Source organism: Acomys russatus, chromosome 21, assembly GCF_903995435.1.
Source record: "Acomys russatus chromosome 21, mAcoRus1.1, whole genome shotgun sequence".
Taxonomy (NCBI): Eukaryota; Metazoa; Chordata; class Mammalia; order Rodentia; family Muridae; genus Acomys; species Acomys russatus.
Genome location: NC_067157.1, coordinates 46839630 through 46864440, shown reverse-complemented (window position 1 = coordinate 46864440; position 24811 = coordinate 46839630). Strand labels below are relative to the sequence as shown.

The 24811-nt window shown below is 42.9% G+C and overlaps 1 protein-coding gene across 3 annotated transcripts in view; it reads left to right on the top strand.

Annotated features, from left to right (window-relative positions):
* The window catches only part of Syne1 (spectrin repeat containing nuclear envelope protein 1), a 454246-nt gene that overhangs the window by 284057 nt on the left and 145378 nt on the right, over positions 1 to 24811 (top strand). For 2 of the 3 annotated variants that reach the window (XM_051164670.1, XM_051164671.1), the window contains 5 exons: positions 1400 to 1543; positions 7694 to 7888; positions 9087 to 9227; positions 15797 to 15964; positions 16160 to 16321. In XM_051164670.1, coding sequence (XP_051020627.1) covers positions 1400 to 1543; positions 7694 to 7888; positions 9087 to 9227; positions 15797 to 15964; positions 16160 to 16321 — 810 coding nt within the window. Of the gene's footprint in view, positions 1 to 1399; positions 1544 to 7438; positions 7889 to 9086; positions 9228 to 15796; positions 15965 to 16159; positions 16322 to 24811 lie in introns of those variants that run through there. The other variant, XM_051164672.1, reaches the window with a different exon arrangement.

Below are 24811 nucleotides of genomic sequence, written 5' to 3'. Positions count from 1 at the left end.
GAGGAGTTTTTTTTTTTTTATACAGAATGACTCATAGACATTTATTTTACATGTGGTCACCTATGTACTTGAAAACAATCTCGAGACAATTGCTTTCATATCTCATCCAGTTTATACATTTTCTGCCCTAAGAAGGATGTCCAAGCATAGCACTTCATCTCTTGAAGTAATCACAGAAAAATCATTTCCATGAAGAAATGATGATACTAACTATATCGCTCCTTTTAAATTAGCATTCACCTGCTTTATGAATAGTTATATCTCATTAAAACCATGAATGCTCAACTGGGTGTGGGGGCAGAGGCAGGTAGATCGCTGTGAGTGAGTTCAGGGCCAGCCTGGTCTACAAAGCGAATCCAGGACAGGTAAGGCTACACAGAGAAACCCTGTTTTCAAACAACAAAAACAAAAAAACAAACAGACAGACAAAAAATTCTGAGTGCTCATTTGAGTAACCATCTTTGATCGTTCCTTAGACATTGGAGCCCTTGGGCTACAGTCCATGCTTAATTAATATTATGTGTGACAGGAGCTCTTAGCTGGGGTCTTATTATTCAACGTTTTTTTATGTTGTCTTTGCACTTTTGTGTGCGGTTACATACATGATAGTTGTGAGTATGTAGGTGTTGGGGGGTTTGTGTTCATGGACATACATGTGAAGGTTAAAGGTCAACAGTAAGGTAAGTGTCTTTCTCGATTGACCTCTACTTTATTTTTTGAGGCAGTCTTCTGTTTGACCCAGATCCAGTGGATTTGCTTAAGCTGACTCACCAAGGAGCTCTGGGAGCCTCCTGTGCCTGACTCCTCACCTCTTAATGTTGGTTACAGATGTGGCTTTTTGTTTTAATACTGGGGATTTGAACTCAGATCCTTAAGTTTGCATGGCAGGCACTTTACCAACAGAGCCATTTCCCCAACCCATTAGTCAATACAGAGCAAAGAAGGAAGCCTCTTGTCCTGGCAGCTCATCTCCAGGGCAACCTATGTAAGCAGGATGTAGAGAATCCAGACTAAGCATCTATTTTGATGTCATTCATAATTCTATTATAATATTTCAAAAAAGATAAAGTCAGTGTGTCTAAGTGAAAGTTAATAATTTGCTCCATCTAAAGGACGTTACCCATCTCTTTTTGAGTTCCTGGACACGGGTAAACAGAAGGGAACATTAGTTGCAAAGCCACCCAGAACTGACATAGGAAAACATATTCAGCTGGGTGATGGTGGCGCATGCCTTTAATCCCGGAGTTTGGGAGGCAGAAGCAGGAAGGTCTCTGAGTTCGAGGCCAGCCTGCTCTATAGAGTAAGCTCCAGGACAGCCAGGGCTACATAGAGAAACCCTGTTCCCCCTCCCCCCAAAGAATAAAACAAGGACCATACTCTCATTTTTTCCTTCCCAAAGGAGGCCGTGGCGCAGCACGGACAGTATGAGCAGGAAATGAAGCATCTTCAGCAGCTGATAGAAGAGGCCCACAGGGAGATCGAGGACAAACCCGTGGCCACCAGTAACATCCAGGAGCTACAGGCACAGATTGCTCGGCACGAGGTGAGGCTGAAGGGTGGGTAGAGCAAGACTGGGCACTGAAAACCGGTTTCATGTAGGGCAGCAGTGGCCAAGCCTGCTAATGCTGTGACCCTTTCACACAGTTCCTCGTGGGGTGGGGACGCCCAGCCGTAAAATAATTTTTGCTGCTTTTTCACAACTGTAATTTTGCTGGCGTTTTAAATTGTAATTTAAGTATCTGCGTTTTGGGGGTGGTCTTAGGTGACCCCTGTGAAAAGATCTTTGGGCTGGCAAAGGTGTTGAGAGGTTGAGAACCACTGATTTTTGGTGGAAGAGGAGATTCCCGAGCCCTGGGTTGGGGGGCCAGTCTACTTGATTCTGGTTCAGCACTTTAGCTGTTTGTGCATTTTAGAAAGTGTTTTTTGCTGACTCAGGTATTCCCCTGTATTCTGCAGCCTTTATGGGCTGTTCATGACATATCTCACTAAGTGCTCCGTGTGCAAACAGATCAACACACTGAGCAATCTAACTCTTGATTTTAAAGCCTTGTAAGAAACAACCACGTTCAACGCTTTGCTGTTTTGCCAGCCTTCTCACAAAGGGCAGCTTCATGTTAAAGGGAGAGTCATCTCCCCCTCTCCGGGGCCCAGGCTCTTTCACTAAGATCAAGAACCATCAGGGGTCCCGCCCATCAAAGGTGTCTCCTCTTTTTGGCAGCACAATGACCTTGACCCCAGACAGTCCCTGCATGTTCTTGGTCCCAGGTCTCACAACTCCGGAGTGACAAGGCCCAGTGGCATTCAGCAGAGAATTTCCTATCCTGGCCTGTCATTATCTGTCAGGTCAATTCACTCTCCTTGGGGGTCCACTCGTCGCCCTAAATTTTGGTGGGTGACTCTGAGACAGCTATCTTACTCCTTTTATTCCATGGACAGGCATCTAGTTTTGCTTTCTATCTGCTGTTTTACTTTTATCGTGAGCCCAAACTTTCTGGTCCCAATATAGTAGCAAGTTTCTCAAAGACTGAAATGTTCCCTTGAAGCATGGAACATGTCATGTCTGCTTTCCACATATAAGTAAACAATTTCTTGACACAGTATAACCAGCATAGTACATTTCTGTCGTTTACAAAATCAGTATTCTGTTTACATTCACGTCTACAGCTACAGACAATATCTGCTAGATATTTCTTTTATGAACTAGTAACAAATAGCACCAATTTTTGAAATCAATGTCTACATAGTATATTATATGTTGTCATATATTATTCCTGTTTTATCAAATCCAAAACACTGTCTTCATAACTCTTTTATTATGACCCAATAGTTTTATAACTTGCCTGGAATAATGTAAGCTTATGTTTTACAAATCAATTTTAAAATTTACATCTCTCTTGTTCAACCCCATGAGGATTTGGTGGGTGGGGGATGCAAAGTCTCACTATGTAGCCCAGGTTAGCCTCAAACCCCCAATTCTTCTGTCTCAGCCTTCCAGTGGCTGGGATTACAGGTGGATGCTCTCACAGCCAACCTATAATATGCTTTTAAAGAAAGAAAAAGGGCTGAAGAGATGGCTTAGAGGCTAAGGGCACTGGTTGCTCTTCCAAAGGTCCTGAATTCAATTCCCAGAAACTACATGATGGCTCACAACCATCTATAATGTAATCTGGTGCCATCTTCTGGCCTGCAGGTGTTATATGCAGACAGAACACTGTATACATAATTAATAAATAGATAAATCTTAAAAAAAAAAAGGAAGGAAGATTAATAAAACAGCTACTTTAAAAGTTGCCCCCTTGAGTTCTCGAATATAGTGCTGGTCAATTCAGTATTTGGGGTTGAAATTTTGATGACACTGTATCCCCCACCCCCATGGAACAGAGACTGTGGGTGATATCATCATAAAAAGAGGAAGGAAGCTCAACACCAGGCTTCAGGCCCACCTCTTTGCAGAGTCACTAGGAGACTCAGTGACCTGTCTCATCCTGTCACAGGTTTCCCATATAGTCTCCTTGTTGACATTTGTCAGCTTCACCCTGTGGCTTAGAAGATGTTTCATATAAATAATTATACAGACACACATGAAGGTCATTGTGCAGAAAAGACAAACACAGGAAGGGAAGTGCCGGCTGGCCAGAGAAAGCCTGAGTGCTAATAACATAAAAATTGGGATGTGCGTTGCTTCCTGTATTTTCTGACTAATTTTTATTGAATTTCAGTTTCAAGGAGAGTATGATACAGTTACAATCCCACTCTTAAGGTGCGATTATTTTATATTTTGAAAAATTTCAAAAGGCACATTCTACTTGAAAAAACAAAAACAAACCCCCAGCTACTTTGAAGCCATTGAAAAGGACACCCCGGCTTCTTAGTTCTCCACATGAGGACAGGAGGCAGCCCCAGAGGGTTGCATTCTTTGGAGGGGATGTTGGCCCTGACATATCCACTCTTATAATCATTTGTAGAAATGTCTAGCCCAAATCAAAGTGTGCATGGATATATTCTTTTCTGAGAAGGAATAACTCATTAACCCCACCGAGTTCCACCTTAGCCAGTGGATTTGCCTTAGTCAGGACAGGCAGGCAGCTTTCACAGGAGGAAGCCCTGCTGCCAAGCAGGCTGACCATGCAGTGTAGATTCCTTTAAGTACCAAAGTCCTGGCAGCAGTAATAACAAAGGCCATAGATGACTTCCTGTCAGCATGGGCTTGCTTATGTGGGGCACAGCAGTGGGCCCGTCACCTGCCTGTGCCTACAAGGTGGGCAAAGCCTAACCCTAACTCTGAGATTCCTGAGCTTTGCTCTTAGAGGCAAGGCATCTAAAAAAAAAAAAAAAAAAAAAAAAAAAAAAAAAGCAAGCAAGCAAGCCAGGGGCAGTGGTAGACAGCTGTAATCCCAGCACTCAGGGAGGCAGAGGCAGATGGATTTCTGTGAGTACAAGGCCAGCCTGGGCTATAAAGCTGTCCATGACAGCCAAGGCTACACAGAGAAACCCTGTCTCAGAAAAACCAACCAACCAACCAACCAAACAAACAAACAAACAAAGCCCTTAGATTTAATTAGTACTTTTAGCCACAGGAGTGAAAATTAGACTTCTGGTTTTTGTTTGTTTCCTGTTTATTTTTAAATTCCTACAGTGAATTACTACCTAGATGACAGGCTACTGGCTAGATTATGCTAGACTGCCCCACCCCCACCCCTTTGTTCACACTCAGGTGGGAGGGGAGGTCAGAAACAAACTAATCCACGGCTTGGTGCATATGTAGTGTAATATTTGTCTTTTTTTAATTATTCTGATATTTGTACCAATGAAGACCAGGAAGGCATGAACCAAGGTGAACCTGCTAGCTAAGTGAGGTAATTTTATCTTCGTCCCTCCCCCAGACAGTTTCTCCTGTAGTCCTGACTGTCCTGGACTCACAGAGATCCCCCTGCCTCTGGGAATATTGGGATTCTAGGTATGCACTGCCACGCCCAGCAATTTATCTTCTTAACTAGATACAAAATACATATTTACAAGCTTGATTCTACAATTAAGCTGCTAGCTCCTTAGAAATATTTTATCTGACCCAGCACTCAGGAGGCAGAGGCAGGAAGATCTCTGTGAGACCAGGCTGGCCACAACTCACAACAATCCGCCTGCCTCTGCCTCCCTGAGTGCTGGGATTAAAGGCGTGCATCACCATGCCCGGCCTAGCTTTCTTTTCTAGAATGTGGTTCTACCTGGATCTTACCAGCTACCTCCCTGTTGTTCCTGCAAGCCCAGAGAGAAAAATCCCTATCTCTTACCCCAAGCCCTCCTACAAGGGCTCTTCCAAGCCAGAGAGAGAGAGAGAGAGAGAGAGAGAGAGAGAGAGAGAGAGAGAGAGAGAGAGAGAGAGAGCGCTCAAAGTCCAATTGCTATAGAAGTCTCTAACTTCTCCTCTACACCCTTGGCAGGCTGAACCATGTCACCATCATGGGGATGGGGATGGCCGTGGGAGTGTTGATTTCCAAGCCAAGTCAATAGCTCCCCCACACATAGAGCTAAGGCCTCAAGAGCTCTCCCAACCCGTTTGTCTTAAAATAGGCAGGAACTTTCCACTCTTTGGCATTCTTATCTATGGAGCCTGTCAGAAGCACACCCAAGCTGCCTCTCTTCAGGCCACACCTAACTGCATCTGACATCCATTTAAGCTATTTTTTAAAAGCTGTGTGTGTGTGTGTGTGTGTGTGTGTGTGTGTGTGTGTGTGTCTGTGTGTGTGTGTGTGTGGCCTTGACTGTCCAGGACTCACTCTGTAGACCAGACTGGCCTTGCACTCACAGAAATCCACCTGCCTCCTGAGTGCTGGCATTAAAGGTGTGCATCACCACCTATTTGAGGTAGGCCCATTTAAGCTTTTATATTTTCCAAACAATTAAGTTTTCATGTATAATAATCAAATGTCCTGAGACAATGTTGTGCATGTGTATGTACTATCTTTTAAAAATGTTAATTTTAGCCTGATATGGTCATGCATGCACTAGGGCTAAAACAGGAAGAGTGTGAGTTTAAGACCAGATAAATCTACATAGCAAGTCACTTGTTATCTTTCAAAACAAACAAACAAACAAACAAGCAAAACCCCCCTTCCTTATACCCCTCAAAAAGGGAAATGAAAACAAAGACTTTGATGTTCAGTGTCTTGACTCAAAGGGAATAAGCAATAGATTACTCTTGTGCCAACTATGAATGATCCTGGTCGAGGTACATGGGTTCAGATGGTCTTCCTGTCACATGGTACCCTGAGGAAATGTCTTTGTGCTGTTATTATAGCTATAGAAAACAAAGAACAAAAGAACAGTCCTAGATCAAGACATTTTTCAAGTGCCGTAGGGGGAAGCTTGGGTAGGTGGCTTTTACAGAAAAGACAGGAAACCTCTCCTATAGGTTCAGATACATTTTGAGAACTTAATATCTCCCCATAGGATTTACCTAACTGTGAGGTCAGGTCAGACAGAGGTGGATAATGGATACGTGTCAAGGGTAATAAACACAGTCTGTGATAATTTTCCCCCGATCCTGCAATAGTCCTAAAGTTCTAATCAACCAGCCTGGTGGCGTCTTTAGGGCAGATGCAACTTTTATTCTAGGACCTTGATTCCCAGTCACAGAAAGTGTTCCGTACAAAGAGCAAAGGCCAGCTTCTCAGGCTAAGGGGCCAAACAGAGGGAAAAGGAAAGAAAGGCAGTTCAGCATTTCCTATTACTATTTCAGTACATATATTTTCAATCTGTTAAAAGGCACCAGGAAATATTATTTTAATATCCTGCAGTTTTTTTTTATGCAAGCAAGGAAGTATAGTTGTAGTATTTAGATTCATGACACTCCTGGAACTGAGCTGTAGGTAATCCTTTTAGGAGTCGTGTGCTGCCCATAGGACAGTTGCAAAAAGTTTCCATTATGTCTCAAAAAAAAAAAAAAAACACTTTTTAAATATCAAAATGAACTTAGAAGATGTTAATTTGCACTGCTTGAACTATGAGAAACACTTGAGGTGTGATATGTCTGCTGAAAGAACACTGGCGGAAAACCCAGTATACTGGGGAGGTCAGCTGGCGCTCAAATTAAGATATCAAGACTATAATTTCAGGCATTGTTCCTATAGTTTGTCACGAATTAAGGTATCATAGATTTCATATGTAATATTCAGATTTTCTATTTAAAACAAACAACAACAACAACAACAATAACAAAACCAGTTGTATCATCACAGCAACCAGCAAGCAGTGACTGCCACCTCTTGGATGTAGTTAGTATAAAAGCTGAGCATTGGTTTTTTTTTTTTTTTTTGGTCATCACATGACCTAATTTCCATGGCATGAACCATCTGGTAAATTTCAGAGGCTTCAGGTATTTTGGAGAAATTCGCCATCTCCTCATGCTGCAAGCTCACGATAGCATACAGGTCACCTGTCAGGGCTCAAAACCCATTTGCACACCCCATTTTCCCAGTGCAAGCTTAGCTGGGGCGAGCTGCCTGGGATTGGGCAGGGCTACGCTGTGGTCTGGCTGGGCTGGGCTGGAGGTGCGGCAGCCGGCAGCTGCAGACCGCCTCTGCGCGTCTCAGGGCTCGGCTCCGCCTCCCATTGGCTCCGGAGCTGCAGGAAGATGAACGCCACTACTGTTTCCTTCTGATGCTGCGCTGACACACAGGGGAAAATGTTTCCTCAGGAGCTGGCACAGAAAATCAAGGGCTACCAGGAGCAGATCGCCTCTTTGAATTCCAAATGCAAGATGTTGACGATGAAAGCCAAGCATGCCACTATGCTGTTGACCGTGACAGAGGTCGATGGGCTGGCGGAAGGGACCGAGGACCTGGATCGCGAGCTCCTCCCCACGCCTTCGGCCCACCCCTCGGTGGTCATGGTAAGGATCAACTCTGTTCTGGCAGCTAGCTTCGCTCTTGGGACTGGTGGCCCAGGAGCCATAGCCACGCTTCTTTAGAGACTCGCTTTAGAGCGTGTTGATTCTGATTTAGGAGCCCTTTCCTTCATTTGCAGTGACTGCCCCTGGGCCAGCGCTGATCTTTAGCCCTGTAAACAGTGGCAGTTGGGACTGTTTAATATTAGATTTGGAGTCTAAGATCCGCCCTTTCATTCATGAGCAATTTTGCAATAACACTGACCCACTTTGTGCTTTATTTTGAAACTAATTCCTTTACACCACAGGGCTGTGAGAGAGTCATGACACATATATTTAACTGTTTTCCAAGTTGAATATATATAAGCATGTACCTATACATGCATAGTAAAAAGAAAGAAGAAAAGCTTTTATGAGAAAAATAAGGACGCTGAAAATTCAAAGCTTAGTTTTGGATCAAAAGAAAGAGATTCTATTTAATCTCCCTCTGGCACCATTATTTCCCCCATACATTTTGCAATTTAAAATACACTGAGCGTTTTGGTAACCACAGTGTCTTCTGGTGATGTCTATTTTCCTCACCTATGCCATGCCTCAGGTAATATGTAATCCAGCTCAAACCCATGTGTAAATCAGTGGTTCTCAACCTTCCTCATGCTGGACCCTTCAATACAGTTCCTCATTTTGTGGTGACCTCCCCCCCCCCCACCCCAAACCACACAATGATTTTGTTACTACTTCATAACTGTGATTTTGTTACTGTGACAAATCTAACATGTGATCCTTGTCACGACCCTCAGGTCGAGAGCCACTGTTTAGAGGCTTTTATCTCCCTGGACATTTGGAACCTGAGATGTCCCAAAAGACCAAGTTTTGTCTCATAGATTCTTTTCCTTGTTTGAGTCACAGTCTTTCTACTTATTTTATAAAGACACAAATGCACTGAATAAAAAGAGACATTTTTAACCAACAGCAGAACTTTCGGGTGGGGTATGCTGCCATGGATCTGTCTGTTTAGAAGTAGTGTTAACACCATATTCACTCAAAGGTCATACTTGTAAATACTAACCCAGAGTTAATATGTAAATTAGTCATTTCAACCTTGGCTGGATACTGGCCCCCATCCTGAGGTGTGTCTGTTGAGGTTTTGTGCTAACACAGCTAACTGCTTTTTATGGCCTCTGGGCTACGTTTTATGTGGCAGATGACTGCAGGTCGCTGTCACACTTTGTTGTCACCTGTCACTGAAGAGTCTGGGGAGGAGGGAACCAACAGTGAGATTTCTTCTCCACCTGCCTGTCGCTCCCCATCACCTGTGGCTAACACAGAAGCATCTGTTAACCAGGTACCTCACCTCTCATTTCTCTCACTGTGAGCTCTAGGCGCATGCTGTACTACACGCTCCGTCCTCATCTGCCTGTGGGCGTTACCTCAGGCTTCATGAATTTGGATCCAGGGGTACATCACTGAATGCTATGGTTACATTTGTTATGATTGTGACATAAGATAGCTGGTGGCCTCATATATCGCCACCTCTTCTGAGTTACTGACAGTGAAATGAGCAAAAATTAGTTGATGAAAGTTACGGCCCAATATAAACAAATTCTTTCGTGCAAATTAAAGCTGAAAGAAGGTCCCTTTAAGGCCCCATGGCTTCTGAAAGCAATCACAGGTATGCGGTACTGTTACTCAACAGAGGACACAATGGTGTGGTTCTGTGGCTCAGTTAACATGCACTGAGCACAGTGTTAACATTAACCAGGCTTGCTTTAAATAGAAAAACTTGCATTCACATTAGACTTTTATTTTTCAAAAAATGCAGATGTACCTCGTTATGAGCTTCATTTGAACATACCTTATACTATGTATATCGTATTCCAGGTTATGTGTCAAAACATTTAGCGATATATAATCAACATAAGCAAAATACTCTTTTAAAAAAAAACTTCTAACGCATGATAAGCAGCACTGTATTTTTAGCCAAAACACATTTTGACAGATTTTAATGATGTTGATAAGAAGTTATGTAACTGCTCCAGAGCTGAAATAATATTGTGAGGAGGCACTAATTAGAGCAAGCATATTGTAGGCTGCACTGTAAATCTATCATATCGCTTTTATTTTAAAGCCAAAAGGTTAAACAAAGAGAATAACTATCCAAACGAAAAGGGGGCATACCATCGCTGAGGCCTTTAGATAAGGTAGGAGTCTGTTGGTAGACATCGGTAGAGTTCTAGGAAAGTTCCTAATTTGTCTATTCATCAGACACATCCTTAGCTGGGTACGGTGGCTCACATCTGTGATCCTAGCATTTAGGAGGCTGAGCTAAAATTACCACGAGTTCAAAGCCAACTCAACCTGCATCCTGAGTTTCCCTCCAGCTTGGGTTATAGAGTTTAAAAAAAAAAAAATGTCAAAACTAACCAATCAAATCAAAACAAAACACCTCTGAGTATGACCAGCCCAAGACCTTCTTCTGCCTTACGCTGGGAGCAGAAAGGTCGACAGGAACTGAATAATGACAAGAGAAAGTTAACAAAAACAAGAAAAAAAAAAAAAAAAGAAAAAGAAAAAAAAAAAAGAGATGTTCAGCGCTCCCTGGGAGTTTTAGGAAGCTATTTCCCAAGTTCTGAATTAAAAATATGAATTACTCATCCTTTGGTGATACATTCTTTCCTGTGGTCACAGATGTTACTAAAGTCAGAGAAAATGGACTATAGTCAGCTGATTGTATATTGAAAGGATTACATATTATTCTTAAAATTTTCAAGTAGAACAATTAATACTGATCGTGAGACTCTGTGCTGTCATGTATATGCCTTTTAAAAAAATATTGTCTGTTTCTGTGCTACATCTTGAAAAACAATTTGGGTGTACATGTGAGTATTCCAGTATGTTATGACAATACACCTGCACATTTTTCTTGACATCAATCAGAATCACTTCTTAAACTGTGCTAGGTTAGGCTTCCTGTGTCTTAGTTTTAACAAGTTCCCTTGAGCATGAGGAGATGTCAACTAAATCACATTGTTAGGCGAACCCACAGATAGGAAATCCTGTTAGTTAGTAGAAGTGACCTGACTTGGCCTGAGACAGACAGCTTGACTTGGGGGTGCTATGAAACGGCCGGCGGATCCTTGGCCTTGTCTAATCAAATGAATCCAAAGACCCCATCAATTGGCCACATGTTGCACATGCACAGCGTAAATCAGATCACAACCAGAAATGATGACCGCTTGGTCAACAACGCACTAGATTCCAGAATCGGCTTTGAGGGTTGAGGAGCCTCTGGAGTCTCTGTCCTTCAGCTTCAACTCCCAGTGCTGTACAGAATGTACACAGCCATTGAAGGAGGAGCCCAACATAGCTGCCTCATAGCATCACACCCAGGGCAGGCTCTGGGCTTGCTCTTTCTGTAAGTAGATCTCTGTTACATAACAAACAGATTCCCCACCTCATAGTCCGTGTGTTCCCTCCACCGCTGATGGTGAGAGAGGAGAAGCAAGGAGGCGTCCTCAGAACTCGTTGCAGGCTCCGCCACCCCCTTAGACACAAGCCACAGTCTGGATTCCACAGAAGACTTGAGACAAATATTGTCACATCATTGGCCTTCAGGTCAGAAGTTTCATGAGATCATAGCTCTTCAGTGTCCAAGCTGACTGACTGTCCCTGGGAAGTTCCTCAGCTCCTCATGAACAAATGGAAATTGATATCAACACAAAATTATGAACATTGCATGAGATGGTTTTTTTTTTGTTGTTGTTCTGTTTTGCTTTTTTGTTTTTCGAGACAGGGTTTCTCTGTGTAGCCTTGGCTGTCCTTGTAGACCAGGCTGTCCTGAAACTCACAGTGATCTGCCTGCCTCTGCCTCCCAAGTGCTGGGATTTACATGAGCTGTTTAACCAATACTTTTAAGATTAGGAAAATGTGGACCAAAATGTAGACAGATACATCTAGATTTATGCCCTTCAGCATCTTCACCTTAGACACATGGGTACTGAGACAGATATTTTTTTAATGGTCATTCCTCACTGTACCAAGTATTGATGATAGTAGTTATTTATAGGGCTACCTAGTGATTTACTCATTGATTTCAGGTAGTTCTTCTACTCAGAACCAAGTTACTCATATGTAAAAGATGATGAACTTCCAACTCCTTCTGAGAAGCCAGTTGTCATGTAGGCATGAGCCATATACACATAGAGCCAAAAAATTTTGTTTTGGTAACAAATTGTATTCTAGCTTTTTTTTGGGGGGGGGGGAGAATATTCTTCATTTATAATGGGGTATGTAACTAAGAAATTTTATGATATTTAGAGCTGGGCTTTGTATTTTCAACTTGGTGGCAGTACTAGTGTCTGTAGATGAAAACACACATTACTGCATATACACACCTACCATGGTATGAGGGAAGTAAGGAATTACCAGCAATAAGAGAGGACACTTCTATCAGTGTAAACGTGCACTTTTTATGAAGTGCTCCTTATGGGATTCCCCATTTAAAGTTTCAAGGCTATGGTTGACTGTGGAGAGTGAGGGCATGCATTGATAAAGGTTGACTGCTGTATCACTTTCCATTGCTATAAAGTGAATTTAGGGCCAAGATTCCTTAAGCATGGCCCCCCTGCAAGCTATTTGCTGAACACATAGAACATGCTCAGAATGAAAAAGGCCTCAGGCATGATGACAGTCATTAAGGAGCTCACAAGTTGGTGAGCAAAGGGACGATGAGGCTAGAGGGTCACAAGTGGCCTGTTAAAGAGGAGCATAGTGTAACGGGAGGCCACAGAGGCAGCAGCCAAGCCAGGCAGCTTCAGATCTGCATCAGACCTGGCCCATTAGTTGTTAGGGAAGGAAGCATCACCAGGTATGTGGGGCATGCTGGGGTCATAGGAGCTGACGTGTTCTCAGGTCAAAGGGACCCCACGTGGGAAACCGGAAGCAGAACACAAGGCATCGGGTGCAACTACACAGTTTCAGTACAGCTTGAAACACTAAGATTGGGAGGGGATGTGGGAGCCACACCGTGAAGGACTGTGTACATGAATTTATGGCACACGAACTTATTAGGACTTCATCCAGAAGATGGCAGTGAATCACTGAAGTGATTTAACTAGCAGCTATGTACAGATCCTAGTTAGAACAGGCCATTCTAGCTCAGTGGACAGAGTAGAAGTGTGTGTGTGTGTGTGTGTGTGTGTGTGTGTGTGTGTGTGTGTGTCCGGGGGAGGTATTAGTTACCTACTTGTTGCTGTGATAAAGTTCACCAACAAACAACGTTGGGGAGAGGTGGCTGGTCACATCACATCTGTATTCAGGAATCACAGAGAAAACAAAAAGTGGTGCTGACTACAAAGCATGATCTGTATGTGTGTGTTATGGACATGTGCATTGTGTACATAAATTGTATGTGTGTTGCATGTGCTTTCTATGTGTGTGTGTTTTATGTGTGACACCCATGTACAAATGCACTCTGGGAAGTTAGTTTGGCCTGATCAAGCTGGTGGGCAGGGAAAGGAATGAGGAGGAGCACGCACCCATGTTGCTGTGTCATCAGTAAATGTTAGAGACTTAGCTGGGAGCTTCAGCAACAATAACAGGATGGGTAGAAGGTGGCATTCGCTCCCAGTGTTGAGCCAATCATAAAACAAGTATCATTTGTTCCAGTTACTAAGCATTGGAGGAAAATTCAGCTACAGTCTCAAGCTTCCCACCTCCAATCTGAGCCAATTCTGCTGTCTTACCCTTCTTCTGGCCCATGACAGGCCACCCCACCCCCAGTCCACCCCCACCCCAGACATCAGATTACTTCCCACTGTTATGTTTTCCAATGTGGCTGCAACCTTTCTCTGAAGATTTTCCACAATTCGTGATTATCAGCAAGGCTTGGTGTTTTAAATTGCCATAATTACCTTCAGTAGCACAGCTGCAAATGCAGTGCGATTTAAGATAGCAACTGACAGAATACACAACACTGCTCCAAGCTTAAGGTTCAAAGAAAGCACACAGAAACCATTGAACACACCGGGGCTGCTCAGTCAGCAAGTGCCTACCAAGCATTTGGCTCCCCCACATCTATGTAAAAGCCAGGCATGGTGACGCACATCTGTCATGCTAGCACCAGGGAGGCACAGATGATAGTGCAATGGCTGGCCAGCCTATCTGCATCAGTGGGCTTCAGGCTCAGTGACAGACTCTGTTTTAAAAATAAGGTAAAGGCTGATTAAAGAAGACACTCAAAATCAATCTCTGGCCTCTAAGTGCAAGTTCATACATGCAAACACACACACACGTACACATAACACATACATGCTATTGATAAAATATAGAAAAGATATAATATATAAAATATAGATTATATAAGTATATAATAAGCAGCATCATAAACAAGAAATATATATGTATGTACATAACAGACATAACACAAGAAACTAAAAAACAGTCAAAATCATGAGTTTTCAACATCAACTTTGCTGAATTCTTATGTACTTTTAAGAGATCAATAGATGGGTGTTTGGTTTTTGGTTTTTGTTTTACTTCTCAAGACAGGGTGTCTATGAGTAGCCCTGGCTATCCTGGAATTTGTTTTTTAGGTCAGGTTGGCTCAGAACTAGCTGCCTCTGCCTCCTAAGTGCTGGGACTAAAGGCATGAACCACCACTACTCTGCATAGACTAATCTCTAAAAATTACTAGTTTCTGTGCTGGGCATGGTGGTGCACACCTTTAATTCCAGCACTTAGGAGGCAGAGGCAGGTGCATCTCTTTGAGTTTGAGGCCAGCCTGATCTACAAAGCAAGTCCAGGAGAGCCAAGGCTACACAGAGAAACCCTGTCTCAAAAAACCAAAATAAAATAAAGATTACTAGTTTCTTATATTTCCACCATTTAATATTTAAAATAATTATTTCTGATGAATAATGTACTTATGAATAGTGAAATATAGCCTCATTTGCAAAATTAATATCTATAGATTGATTCTTTGTTGAGACAGTCTCCTATAGCCCAAGCTAGCTTCAAATTGGCTATGTAGCTGAGGGTAGCCTTGAACTCTCAATCCTCTGGCCTCTACCTAGACTTAGTCTTTAAAAAAATAATCCTTAGGCCAGGCAGTGGTGGCACACGCCTTTAATCCCAGCACTCGGGAGGCAAAGGCAGGCGGATTGCTGTGAGTTCGAGGCCAGCCTGGTCTACAAAGGGCATCCAGGACAGCCAAGGCTACACAAAGAAACCCTGTCTTGAAAAACAAAAACAACAACAAAAAAAATCCTTTCAGTAGTTGTTCAAAACTGTAACCAATGTTGTGAACTACAGTTTGGGAACTAGATAGGGTAGATCTCATCCTTTTCAGTACAGACATAGTAGTTAATTAGATGTATATTAGCTAAATAAAGGTACCCTAATTAATTAGAGATATACTGCTTAAATAGAGCTATACTGGTTAAATAGTGATGTATTGGTTATTTGAGCTGCACTGGTTAAGTAGAAGTGGACTGGTTAAACAGAGGTGTGCCGGTTAAATAGAGGTGTACTAGTTAATTAGTAGTGTTAGTTAACTAGTTAAATAGAAGGTGTACTGGTTAAATAGAAGTAAACCTGCTTAACAGAGGCTAGTGCTTGAATAGTTTGCATTACTATTTAACCAAATATAAAATAAGAAAGAATTCTGGTGATTTGAAATATTGATAAGGCTGATTTCTTTTCATATTGATGTGAATATTAAAGTGATTGTAATACACTTTATTATTTTTTTTAATCTTTATTTTTAAATGTTATTTTCAAATGTCCTAGCCTCCTGAGTATGTGGCACTCAAGAACAAATGTAAATCTTAAGCCTTTCCACAGTGATGAGGATAGTTTGCTAAGCGTGCTGAGCTTGCCTTTCCTTCCCACTCTGACACTGGGCTTTCCACCCAGGACATTGCGTACTACCAAGCTCTGTCTGCCGAGGGGCTTCAGACAGATGCTGCCAGGATTACCCCCACCGCTGCTGCATCCCATGAGTTGTATGAGCCAGGACTGGAGCCCTCAGCAACTGCCAAGCTGGGCGACTTACAACGCTCCTGGGAAACCTTAAAAAATGTGGTAAGCCTTTCAAGCATCAAATTGGTCAAGCTCGCCAGACACCCATCACTTTAGGTATTGTCTTATGAAATACCTGCAGAGTTACACATCTAGGACACAGTCAGATGCCCTTGGGTAAAGCTGTGAGGAAAGAAATGTCACAACCTGCAAGATAAGAAGTAGGAAGCCGTTGGTAAGATCCCCTTTCTCGTTCAGATCAGTGAGAAGCAGCGGACGCTCTACGAAGCCTTGGAACGCCAGCATAAGTACCAAGACTCTCTCCAGTCCGTCTCCACCAAAATGGAGGCCATGGAGATGAAGCTGAGCGAGAGCCTTCAGCCAGGCCGGAGTCCAGAAAGCCAGATGGCTGAGCACCAGGTAAAAATAGCAGACTCGATGACTTCAGCTTCCTGTGTGATGGGATCAGTGTGCACCGCAGTTGGCCTGCCAGGCTCCTGTTGGAGAGCAGAGGGGTAGCTCTTGTTGTAGTGAGCAAGAGTCCAAAGGCTGGGAGTTGCTGCCATTCCTCCAGGGTGGGAACCAAGAAAGAAAGAGAAAGTCAGACCTGGATTCTAATTTTTAAAAGCTACGTGTATTGGTGTGGCTTTGGGGTTCTTGTGACACAAAGTGTGTCTCCTTACCGTTTAGTCATGAGCTGTTGCTGTAAGAATAAAGTCTATCCCAGGTCCACCTCACCTGGAATGACCTCCAGGCACCAATGAGGAGCTCTAAATTTTCATCTTGTGTTGCTCTGACTCCGGTATTCTTAAAAACCTTATATAAGTTACAGAAAGTGTCAGATCTATGTGAAAAAAGAGCTGATTCTGTACATCTAACTTAGCTGCTGTTAAAAATATATCAGCTCAAAATGTATGCTAAGATACACACATGGGAAGTGGGCGCTGCCAAGGAGGCTCACAATGTAGAGTTCCCGGCCGAACATGGTCAGTACGCTAATGCACTTATGTGGTAAAGCTGAGGAGATGGAGACCTGTTTCCATCTGTGCACTGAGTCAGTGTGACATAGGAAAGTGCTGCCCAACCCTAACCAGGACTCAGGAGCAAGTGACAAGCCTATAAGAAGCAGAAGGGAGGAAAGGGGTCTCTAAATGTTAACTGAGCTATGGGTCTGGTATGGTGGGACAGGCTGCTTTTGCACAGAATACAGGTTCAGTTCCTGGCACCCCCATGTGTAGCTCTAGTGTCAGGGATCCGGCATGTTCTTCTGACCTCTGTGTACACCAGCCACACAAGTGGGGTCTCTCTCTCTCTCTCTCTCTCTCTCTCTCTCTCTCTCTCTCTCTCTCTCTCTCTCTATATATATATATATATATATATATATATATATATATATATATATTATTCATATATATGAATAAATGAAATGAAACAGTCATACACATAAAAATAAATGAAGCATAACACATTAAAACTATAAAAGCCAGGTGTGTGGCCCATACCAGTATTTCTAGCAAGCAGGAAGTGAAGGTGCAGTTCAGAGCAACTAGGTCCATCTAGGGAGAACTGTCACAAAACAGAGCAGGAGCTGGGGAGATGGCTTCGTGCCACCAAGTAGTTAAGAGCACTTTTGCTCTTCAAGAGAACTTCAGTTTGACTCCCAGCACCCCTCTGAGAGACTCATTGCTACCTGTATCTTTTGTTCTAGGAGTTCAGATGCTGTCTTCACCCACACACATGTGACATATGTGCACACAGAGACATATGCGCACATAAATAAACAATAAAATATGAATCTTTTTATTTTCAAGACAGGATTTCTCTGTGTAGCCTTGGTTGTCCTGAGCTCACTCTATAGACCAGGCTAGCCTCGAACTCACAGTAAGCTACCTTCTTCTGCCTCCCTGAGTGCTGGGTTTATAGCCATTCATCACCACGCCAAGCTTAAAGTAGAAATCTTGTTGTTGATGTTGTTTTGTTTTGCTTTTTTCGCGACAGGGTTTCTCTGTGTAGCTCTGGCTGCCCTGAACTCACTTCGTAGACTAGGCTGGCCTTGAACTCACAGTGATCCCCCTGCCTCTGCCTCTCCAGTGCTGAGATTAAAGGCATGCCCCACCATGTCAGGCCTAAAATTGTGAATCTTAAAAAGAGAACAAAACATCAATTTTCGTAGGAGAGATATATAAAAGTACAGTGTGATGATGGGTGTGCTTATCAGAGACAATGCAATTTATCACCTTTACAAATGAGGCTATAGGGTAGGGCCTGTAATTCATATGTACAGCCCTTATCCAGCATGCTCAAGGCTCCAAGTTTGATCTCCAGGATGGGGAGACACACACACACACACACACACACACACACACACACACACACGTTCTATACTCCATCTGGAGTTCACTGTAACTTGGACTTTATGGCTTGTTCACATGGGCTGTCAAGTACAAGTGCTTTCTTTTGCAATATGTGGTCTTTCATTATATGATAAAAATGCGCACACTTCATCAACAGATGGCGTATTGAGAAATGGTGGTTTCAGGCTTTTGACACTTACAACTACTTAGGGTAGATATTTAAATACACAGGATAGATCTATTTCAGAGCTTCTTTTGACAAAGTACTTTTTAGACACCCTAGAGTTTCCCATGGTCTGCCAGGCTCAGGAAGATGACCATAAACTTCAGACTAGCCTTTGTTTTCGTGAGGTCCCACTGGCACCCAGGTGACTACTGCAATGCTCTTTTCCTCTGACCACCACCCACTTCCTCACTAGAGCACTGCCGCCCTCCCAACACTGCTCTCCCTTCCGAGGGGCCTCAGTGTCACAGTCCTTGCCTGATGGTCCCTGTTTTCTTGTTGTTGATGTCACCTCGTTCGTGTATGAAGGCTCTCTGGTGCACCTGTTCTTCTCAGCCCTGCTGTTCCTTCTCTCGTTGTCTCTGCATTTGGGCTTCTCAGTACTAGGAGGGAGGAGTTTCTCTCCTTCTGAAAACAGTTCTGCAGGCCGTCCTATGAAGGTCTACTTCTTTAAAGAGTCCAAAGAGAGTGTAGGGTGAGTTTTCTAAGGGCTGTATCAGGGTAATTTGAGAATCACGCATATTGTTGAGAACCAGTTACCTGGGAGAAGGTGTTGACGGTTGTGTTCTGTCTACTTTCTGTAATCTGTACCTCTGTTGGAAGCTTGTCATCCCTGTAGCCTAGTTAACGTAGACCGCAGCTCGCCGGAGAGCCTTCAGGGGCCCTTTCAGGAGTGGTACACTGCAAGAGAAAACGGCCACGATGCCCCATACCCTGGAGTTCCTCAAAGAACATGCACATCAGCTCCAAGCAGCACCACCACATCCCTGGCCATCATCATTAATATGAAAATGTATGCTGTGCATAAAGCAAGTGTTGTCCAAGGATTTCGTGGAGAAAACTAAAATTAGAACATTTATCATTTTAGATGTTTTTTGTTACTTTTTCTTTAAGAATTTCATACATGTGTACAACGTATTTTGATCATCTCTACATACATTCCTCCTCTGACTCCTCTCAGACTCTCTTACCAGGTCTTTCAACATCAAGTCACCTTTTCATAGCCCACTGAGTTTGGTCAGTGTTGTTTACATGTGAATGTAAGGCCACACATAGGAGCATGAGCAACTTACCTAACAGGCATCACCTAACAAACAAACAAACAAACAGATTCTCCCTACCCTAGTAGCCTTCCGTGCCAAAGCTTCTCAGGCATGGGAGGGGAGGGTCTGAGGACTCTGATGTGTCCAGCAGACACCGTTTCCTAACTGTGCTCTTTTTCTCAGTTTAGATGCCTTTTCCTAACCTGGCTCTTTTTCTCAGTTTAGATGTCCCATTTGATTTAGATATAGCATTCAGGACTGTTTAAAGTGATCACTCTGCAGTTAATAATTCTCTGAAGTCTGAGCAGCTGATAGTATATGGTTTTGCTAAGCATTAGGAATCAGAAAGACATGAGGTATGTACTCTTGCAATTGAGGCCACGGCTTTGTGTCCTTTGCTGTTGCCAGGGACAGTGTTTCCCATCACCACAGTGGGAAGACACAGCTGATTCAGTGATGTAAGTAAGCCAGACATCAGGGCTTATGTAGCTTATTAATGGTCTAATGGAAGGTGAGGAGACACAGAGAACGTGAATTCTGTACAATTCTGCATAAACCCACAGTCAAACATTTCCCTTCTGAGCTATCTTTGTTCACTCTTGGTGCCTGTGCTTAAGGTCTATAAATTCTGGGACAAAGATGCCCACATGAAAAGCTAGTGCCAACACACTATCTAAATCTGTTCTTCAAGTCCAGAACAGTCTTTTGTTATAGAATCTCTGTTTCTAAGTTCCTACTGAACAGTGATGAAAATGTCCAGTGTGCCTTTTCCACCTGAAAATAATTGAAAGAAGTGCTTTCAATTGTCACTTACTTCCCGGAATGCTGTCAGATGGGTTATTTCTTGTTAACCTAATTTTTACAAGGTTCCTCTACACCAGTGGTTCTTCTCAGCCTGTGGGTTGTGAATCCACAGGGGTTGCACATCAGGTATCCTTCATATCAGATATGTACATTATGATTCATCACAGTAGAAAAATTATAGTGAGGAAGCATCAACAAAAATAATTTTATGGTTGGGGGTCAGCACAACATGTATGTATATATATATATAACATGAGCACTGATCAAATCTGACCTCTCTTTTCCCCTTCTCCTTTTTCACACCCTTTCCTAGCTTCTAGTAATCTCCAACCACTTGTCTTACTCTGTGCCTCTCATTCACATGCCCTCACAAGTCCGCAACCCAAAGAAGATTCCATCTCCCTCTGTTCAGTTTGTCTTGCTGGGGTCTAGCTGCAAGCCATGAACTCTTCTCAGAATTATGAGACTGAGGGAATATAAATATAAATATATATATATATTTATTTATTTATCAGTGAAGTTCACATAGCAAAATTAAAGCATTACAAGTCATTGACATTTAAAGCAATCACGTCACAGCACCACCTCTATCTGTTTCTAAAATGTTTTCATCACTTCAAATCAAGCCTCCCTTTGAGCTTGGATGCTATGCCAGAAGTTAGAAGAGAGGACTGCCTCAGAAGGGCAGAGCCAAGGAACCAAACCACGCTTTTCCTTACTGAAGAAGATTCAGACAAGGAGAGAGGTAGTTAGAAACAGAAGCCAGTAACTTCTCCACATCCCCGATCAGCCAAATCCACTGAGGTTAAATGAGAAGTCAGGTTTTCCCCTCTGGGTATTTCTTATATGATTCAGACATCAACTCTATTGTGAATTATAATTAGTTAACTTAAATGTAGTGACCGTCTCCTAGACCAACAGCCCAAATACTGGCTTTTCTAAGTATATGATTTGAAAGCCTGCTGTAGAGAAGACAGAAATATTACTGTGAGCTACATATGAAAGGGGGTGAGGAGTAGATGAAGCGACATCTAGCCCGCGCGGAGGGGAAGGAATGCATCTGAGAACTGGAGGAATGGCGGGTGGGTAGGAGGAGGAATTGTACGTACAGCTGTGGGAAGGAGGGGAGGCTGAGCGTGGATCACAACTATAGCAAAAAGAGGAGACATAATGAGGCCAACTAACTATAGACGAGTCTAGAAAAGCTGAACTAATAATACAGATGTTATATTTGTTGACAATTGGGTCTCCAATGAATGATTACAAAATAATGGATGAAAATACTTTAAATGAACAATAAAAGGAGTCAGTCTATAAAGTCTATGCAATCTCAAAAATCCATCACTTCCAGGGCTGGGCAAAGTGGCCTGCACCTATAATGAAACAGAGAATTGCACATTCAAAGCCACCTTGGCCTATACACGGAGACTAAATCTTAGAAATAAACTCAAATAGTACAGTGTGTTTTATATGGACTGGCAAAAGTTACTGCAGATATAAAAAAACTGTATCTCAAAAGAACAGGAGCTCTAGTTTGGTGTGGTGGTGAGGACGTGTAACCCCTGAATTTGTCAGCAGAAGCAGGAAAATAGGAGGTTCGAGGTCATCCTCTTACATAAATTACAAGCCTGCTCTGTGTAAGACCATGTTTCAAAACAAACAGTTCCTTCCAGGGAAGGAAGAAGATAGCTAAGGTTGAAAAATATATCCTACCACTTAGAGCAGCGGTTCACACCCTTGCTAATGCTGCGACCCTCTTCATGCTGCCGCGACCTCCAACCATAAATTACTTTTGTTGTTCCTTCATAACAGCAGTTTTGCTACTGTTGTCATAATGTAACTATCTGATATGCAATGCCCAAAGGGGTCTCTACCCACATTGAGAGCCACTGACTTCCAGAGCCTTAACAATGCTCTAAGGATGAAGAGAGTGTCCTTTGCACAGCAGTGGCCTTCCAGGAACAGTTGCCTCATAGAAAAGATTCCACTGCAAAATATCTAGAGAGAGGAGAGGGAGAAAAAGGGAGGGGTGGTGATACCTTCATTTGTACCTGGATTATAATGGACCTAAGTATGAAATTAGCATTGATAAACAAAACCAAACCAAAACAAAAATGAACTCTTAAGACAATATACTGATCAAAGTGCCACAGTTTTCCTTTTCTTTTGTTTTTGTTAGTTAGTTTGTCTTTGTGTAGCCTTGGCTGTCTTGAACTCACTTTGTAGACAGGGCTGGCCTCGAACTCACAGAGATCAGCCTGCCTATGCCTCCAAAAGTGCTGAGATTGTAGGTGTGCACCACCAGGCTCAGAGTTTTTTCTTAATTTCTCATTGATCATATGACAATACTTCGTAAAAATTAAAATTCTCTTTATGTGATGATGATGCCAGATTGCTGTAAAATCTCCTAACACGTGTTCTATCTCATTAGAAACTTCTCTAGCTAGGTGTGGTGGCACACGCCATTAGTCTCTGTGAGTTCGAGGCCAGCCTGGTCTACAAAGTGAGTCCAGGACAGTTAGGACACATAGAAATACCCTGTCTTGAAAAAACAAAAAACAAAAAAACAAACGAGAGAGAGAAAGAAAGAGAGAGAGAGAGACCTCTCCAGAAGCTCTTGAAAGCTAACAGTATTCCATTAATTAACTAGGCTCCAGGAGCATTCTTTTATCTTTTTTTAATTTGTTCATTTTGATTTAGCCCTGGGGAACCCAGAGCTACATGCATGCTCAGATGAGTCCTGCCACTGAGCCACCACATTCCTCTCGCAATCTTTCTTAAAGGGGATAAACCATAAAGCTCCAACTATGAAGGACAAACATCAGCCTGTAATCAAATTAAAAACTTCTATTTTAGCTGGGCATGGTGGAACATGCCTTTAATCCCAGCAAGGGCAAGTGGATCTCTGTGAGTAAGAAGAAAGCTGAGGTCATCAGGGTCTATACACAGTGAGGTCCAGGACGGCTAGGACTGGGACCCCATCTCAACAAAACAAAACAAATCAAACAACAAAAAGCAAAACAGAACACTTTCTGATTATCAAAAGGCACCATTAAAAACATCTTTTTTGTTGTTAGGGGAAAAACAATGGAGGAGCAGACAGTACCCATAAGGAAGAGCAGACACTGGTAATACACAGAACCAAACCAGACAGGCATCCGGCATCTGAAATGCTTGAGTAAGGCAAGACTAAAGTGGAGATCAAGCAAAGACGCAGCAGCCACCACAGAGGAGGGTTTGGTCTTAAGCGTCACCAGGAAATTGCAAAACCAAGCTCCGTGGGCTTCTAATAAGGAACCCAGAAGAAAGCTGGAAACTGAAACGGTCCAAAAGAGCAGTTTGCAGCGCAGTGTTAAACAAAGCTGAGTGAGCAGCTTTCGCCACAGGGCAAGAGTAAGTCTCAGTCCACACACAAGCAGGTTACTGACAGACGTGGCAGGCCTAGGGCAGAACTGTTTCCATGTCAACGAGGTGGCTGGGAAGCCTGGAGGTAGCCACAGGGAAGAAGTCCAAAGGGCCTTGCGGAGTTCTGGAAATGTACTATTTCCTGGTCAGGACGGTGGCAGCATGGAGGTGTACAGCTTCCTACTTCCTGTCTAGGACTATGGAGTGCCATCGAGGTAATGATCAGTTCAAATTCAGCTGGGTAGTTGGATGGGTCACAAAATTAGGGAAGAGAGGTGGGTTTTTTCTTTGTTAGTTTTAATTTAATTATTTTAATTAATTGAATATTTTTAATTATTTCAATATTATTGACAGTGCACTCTACGGAGGTACTATGCCTACTGTGGTATCTGCAGTCTGTGGACGAGATATGGACTAATATAAGCAAAGGCGTTAGCACCATCCATATTACTCCACGGGGCCACAGTCCCCTTTTCTATCTTGCCTAGCTTTATAACATGCTGTTTAATTCCTAAAGAGGGATTTCCCTGTGAAGAAGACCTTGGTTGCAAAAACAAAACTAGTTAGAAGATAGATAGGTACAGATAGATAGACAGACAGACAGACAGACACACACACACACACACACACACGGGTGGATGGACAGACAGACAGATGACCGAAAGAACTGGGGATGCACCATTAGTAGAGTGACTGCCTAGCGTGCCCAAGGCCCTGGGTCCAATCCCAGCACGAAATGAATAGGCCATTGGTGGTGTGTGCCTGCAACCTCAATACTGAAGAGTGGAGGCAGGAAGACCAGAGTTAAAGTCATCCTCAGCTATAAAGAGAATTTGAGGGCAGCGTGGGCTACAAGAAACCCTGACTCAAAAACAAAAACAAGGTTGTGTGTGGTGCTACATTACCTTTTATCCCAACACTAGGGCGGGAGGTATCTGTGAGTTCCAGGCCAGTCTGGTCTGTGTAGTAAGTTTTAGCCCATCCAGGGCTATATAGTAAGACTTTATCTCAAAAACAAACCAGACCAGAATGAAGGACGACTGAGTCACTTCTAAGTTATTCTCCTTTTAAGGGCAGAGCT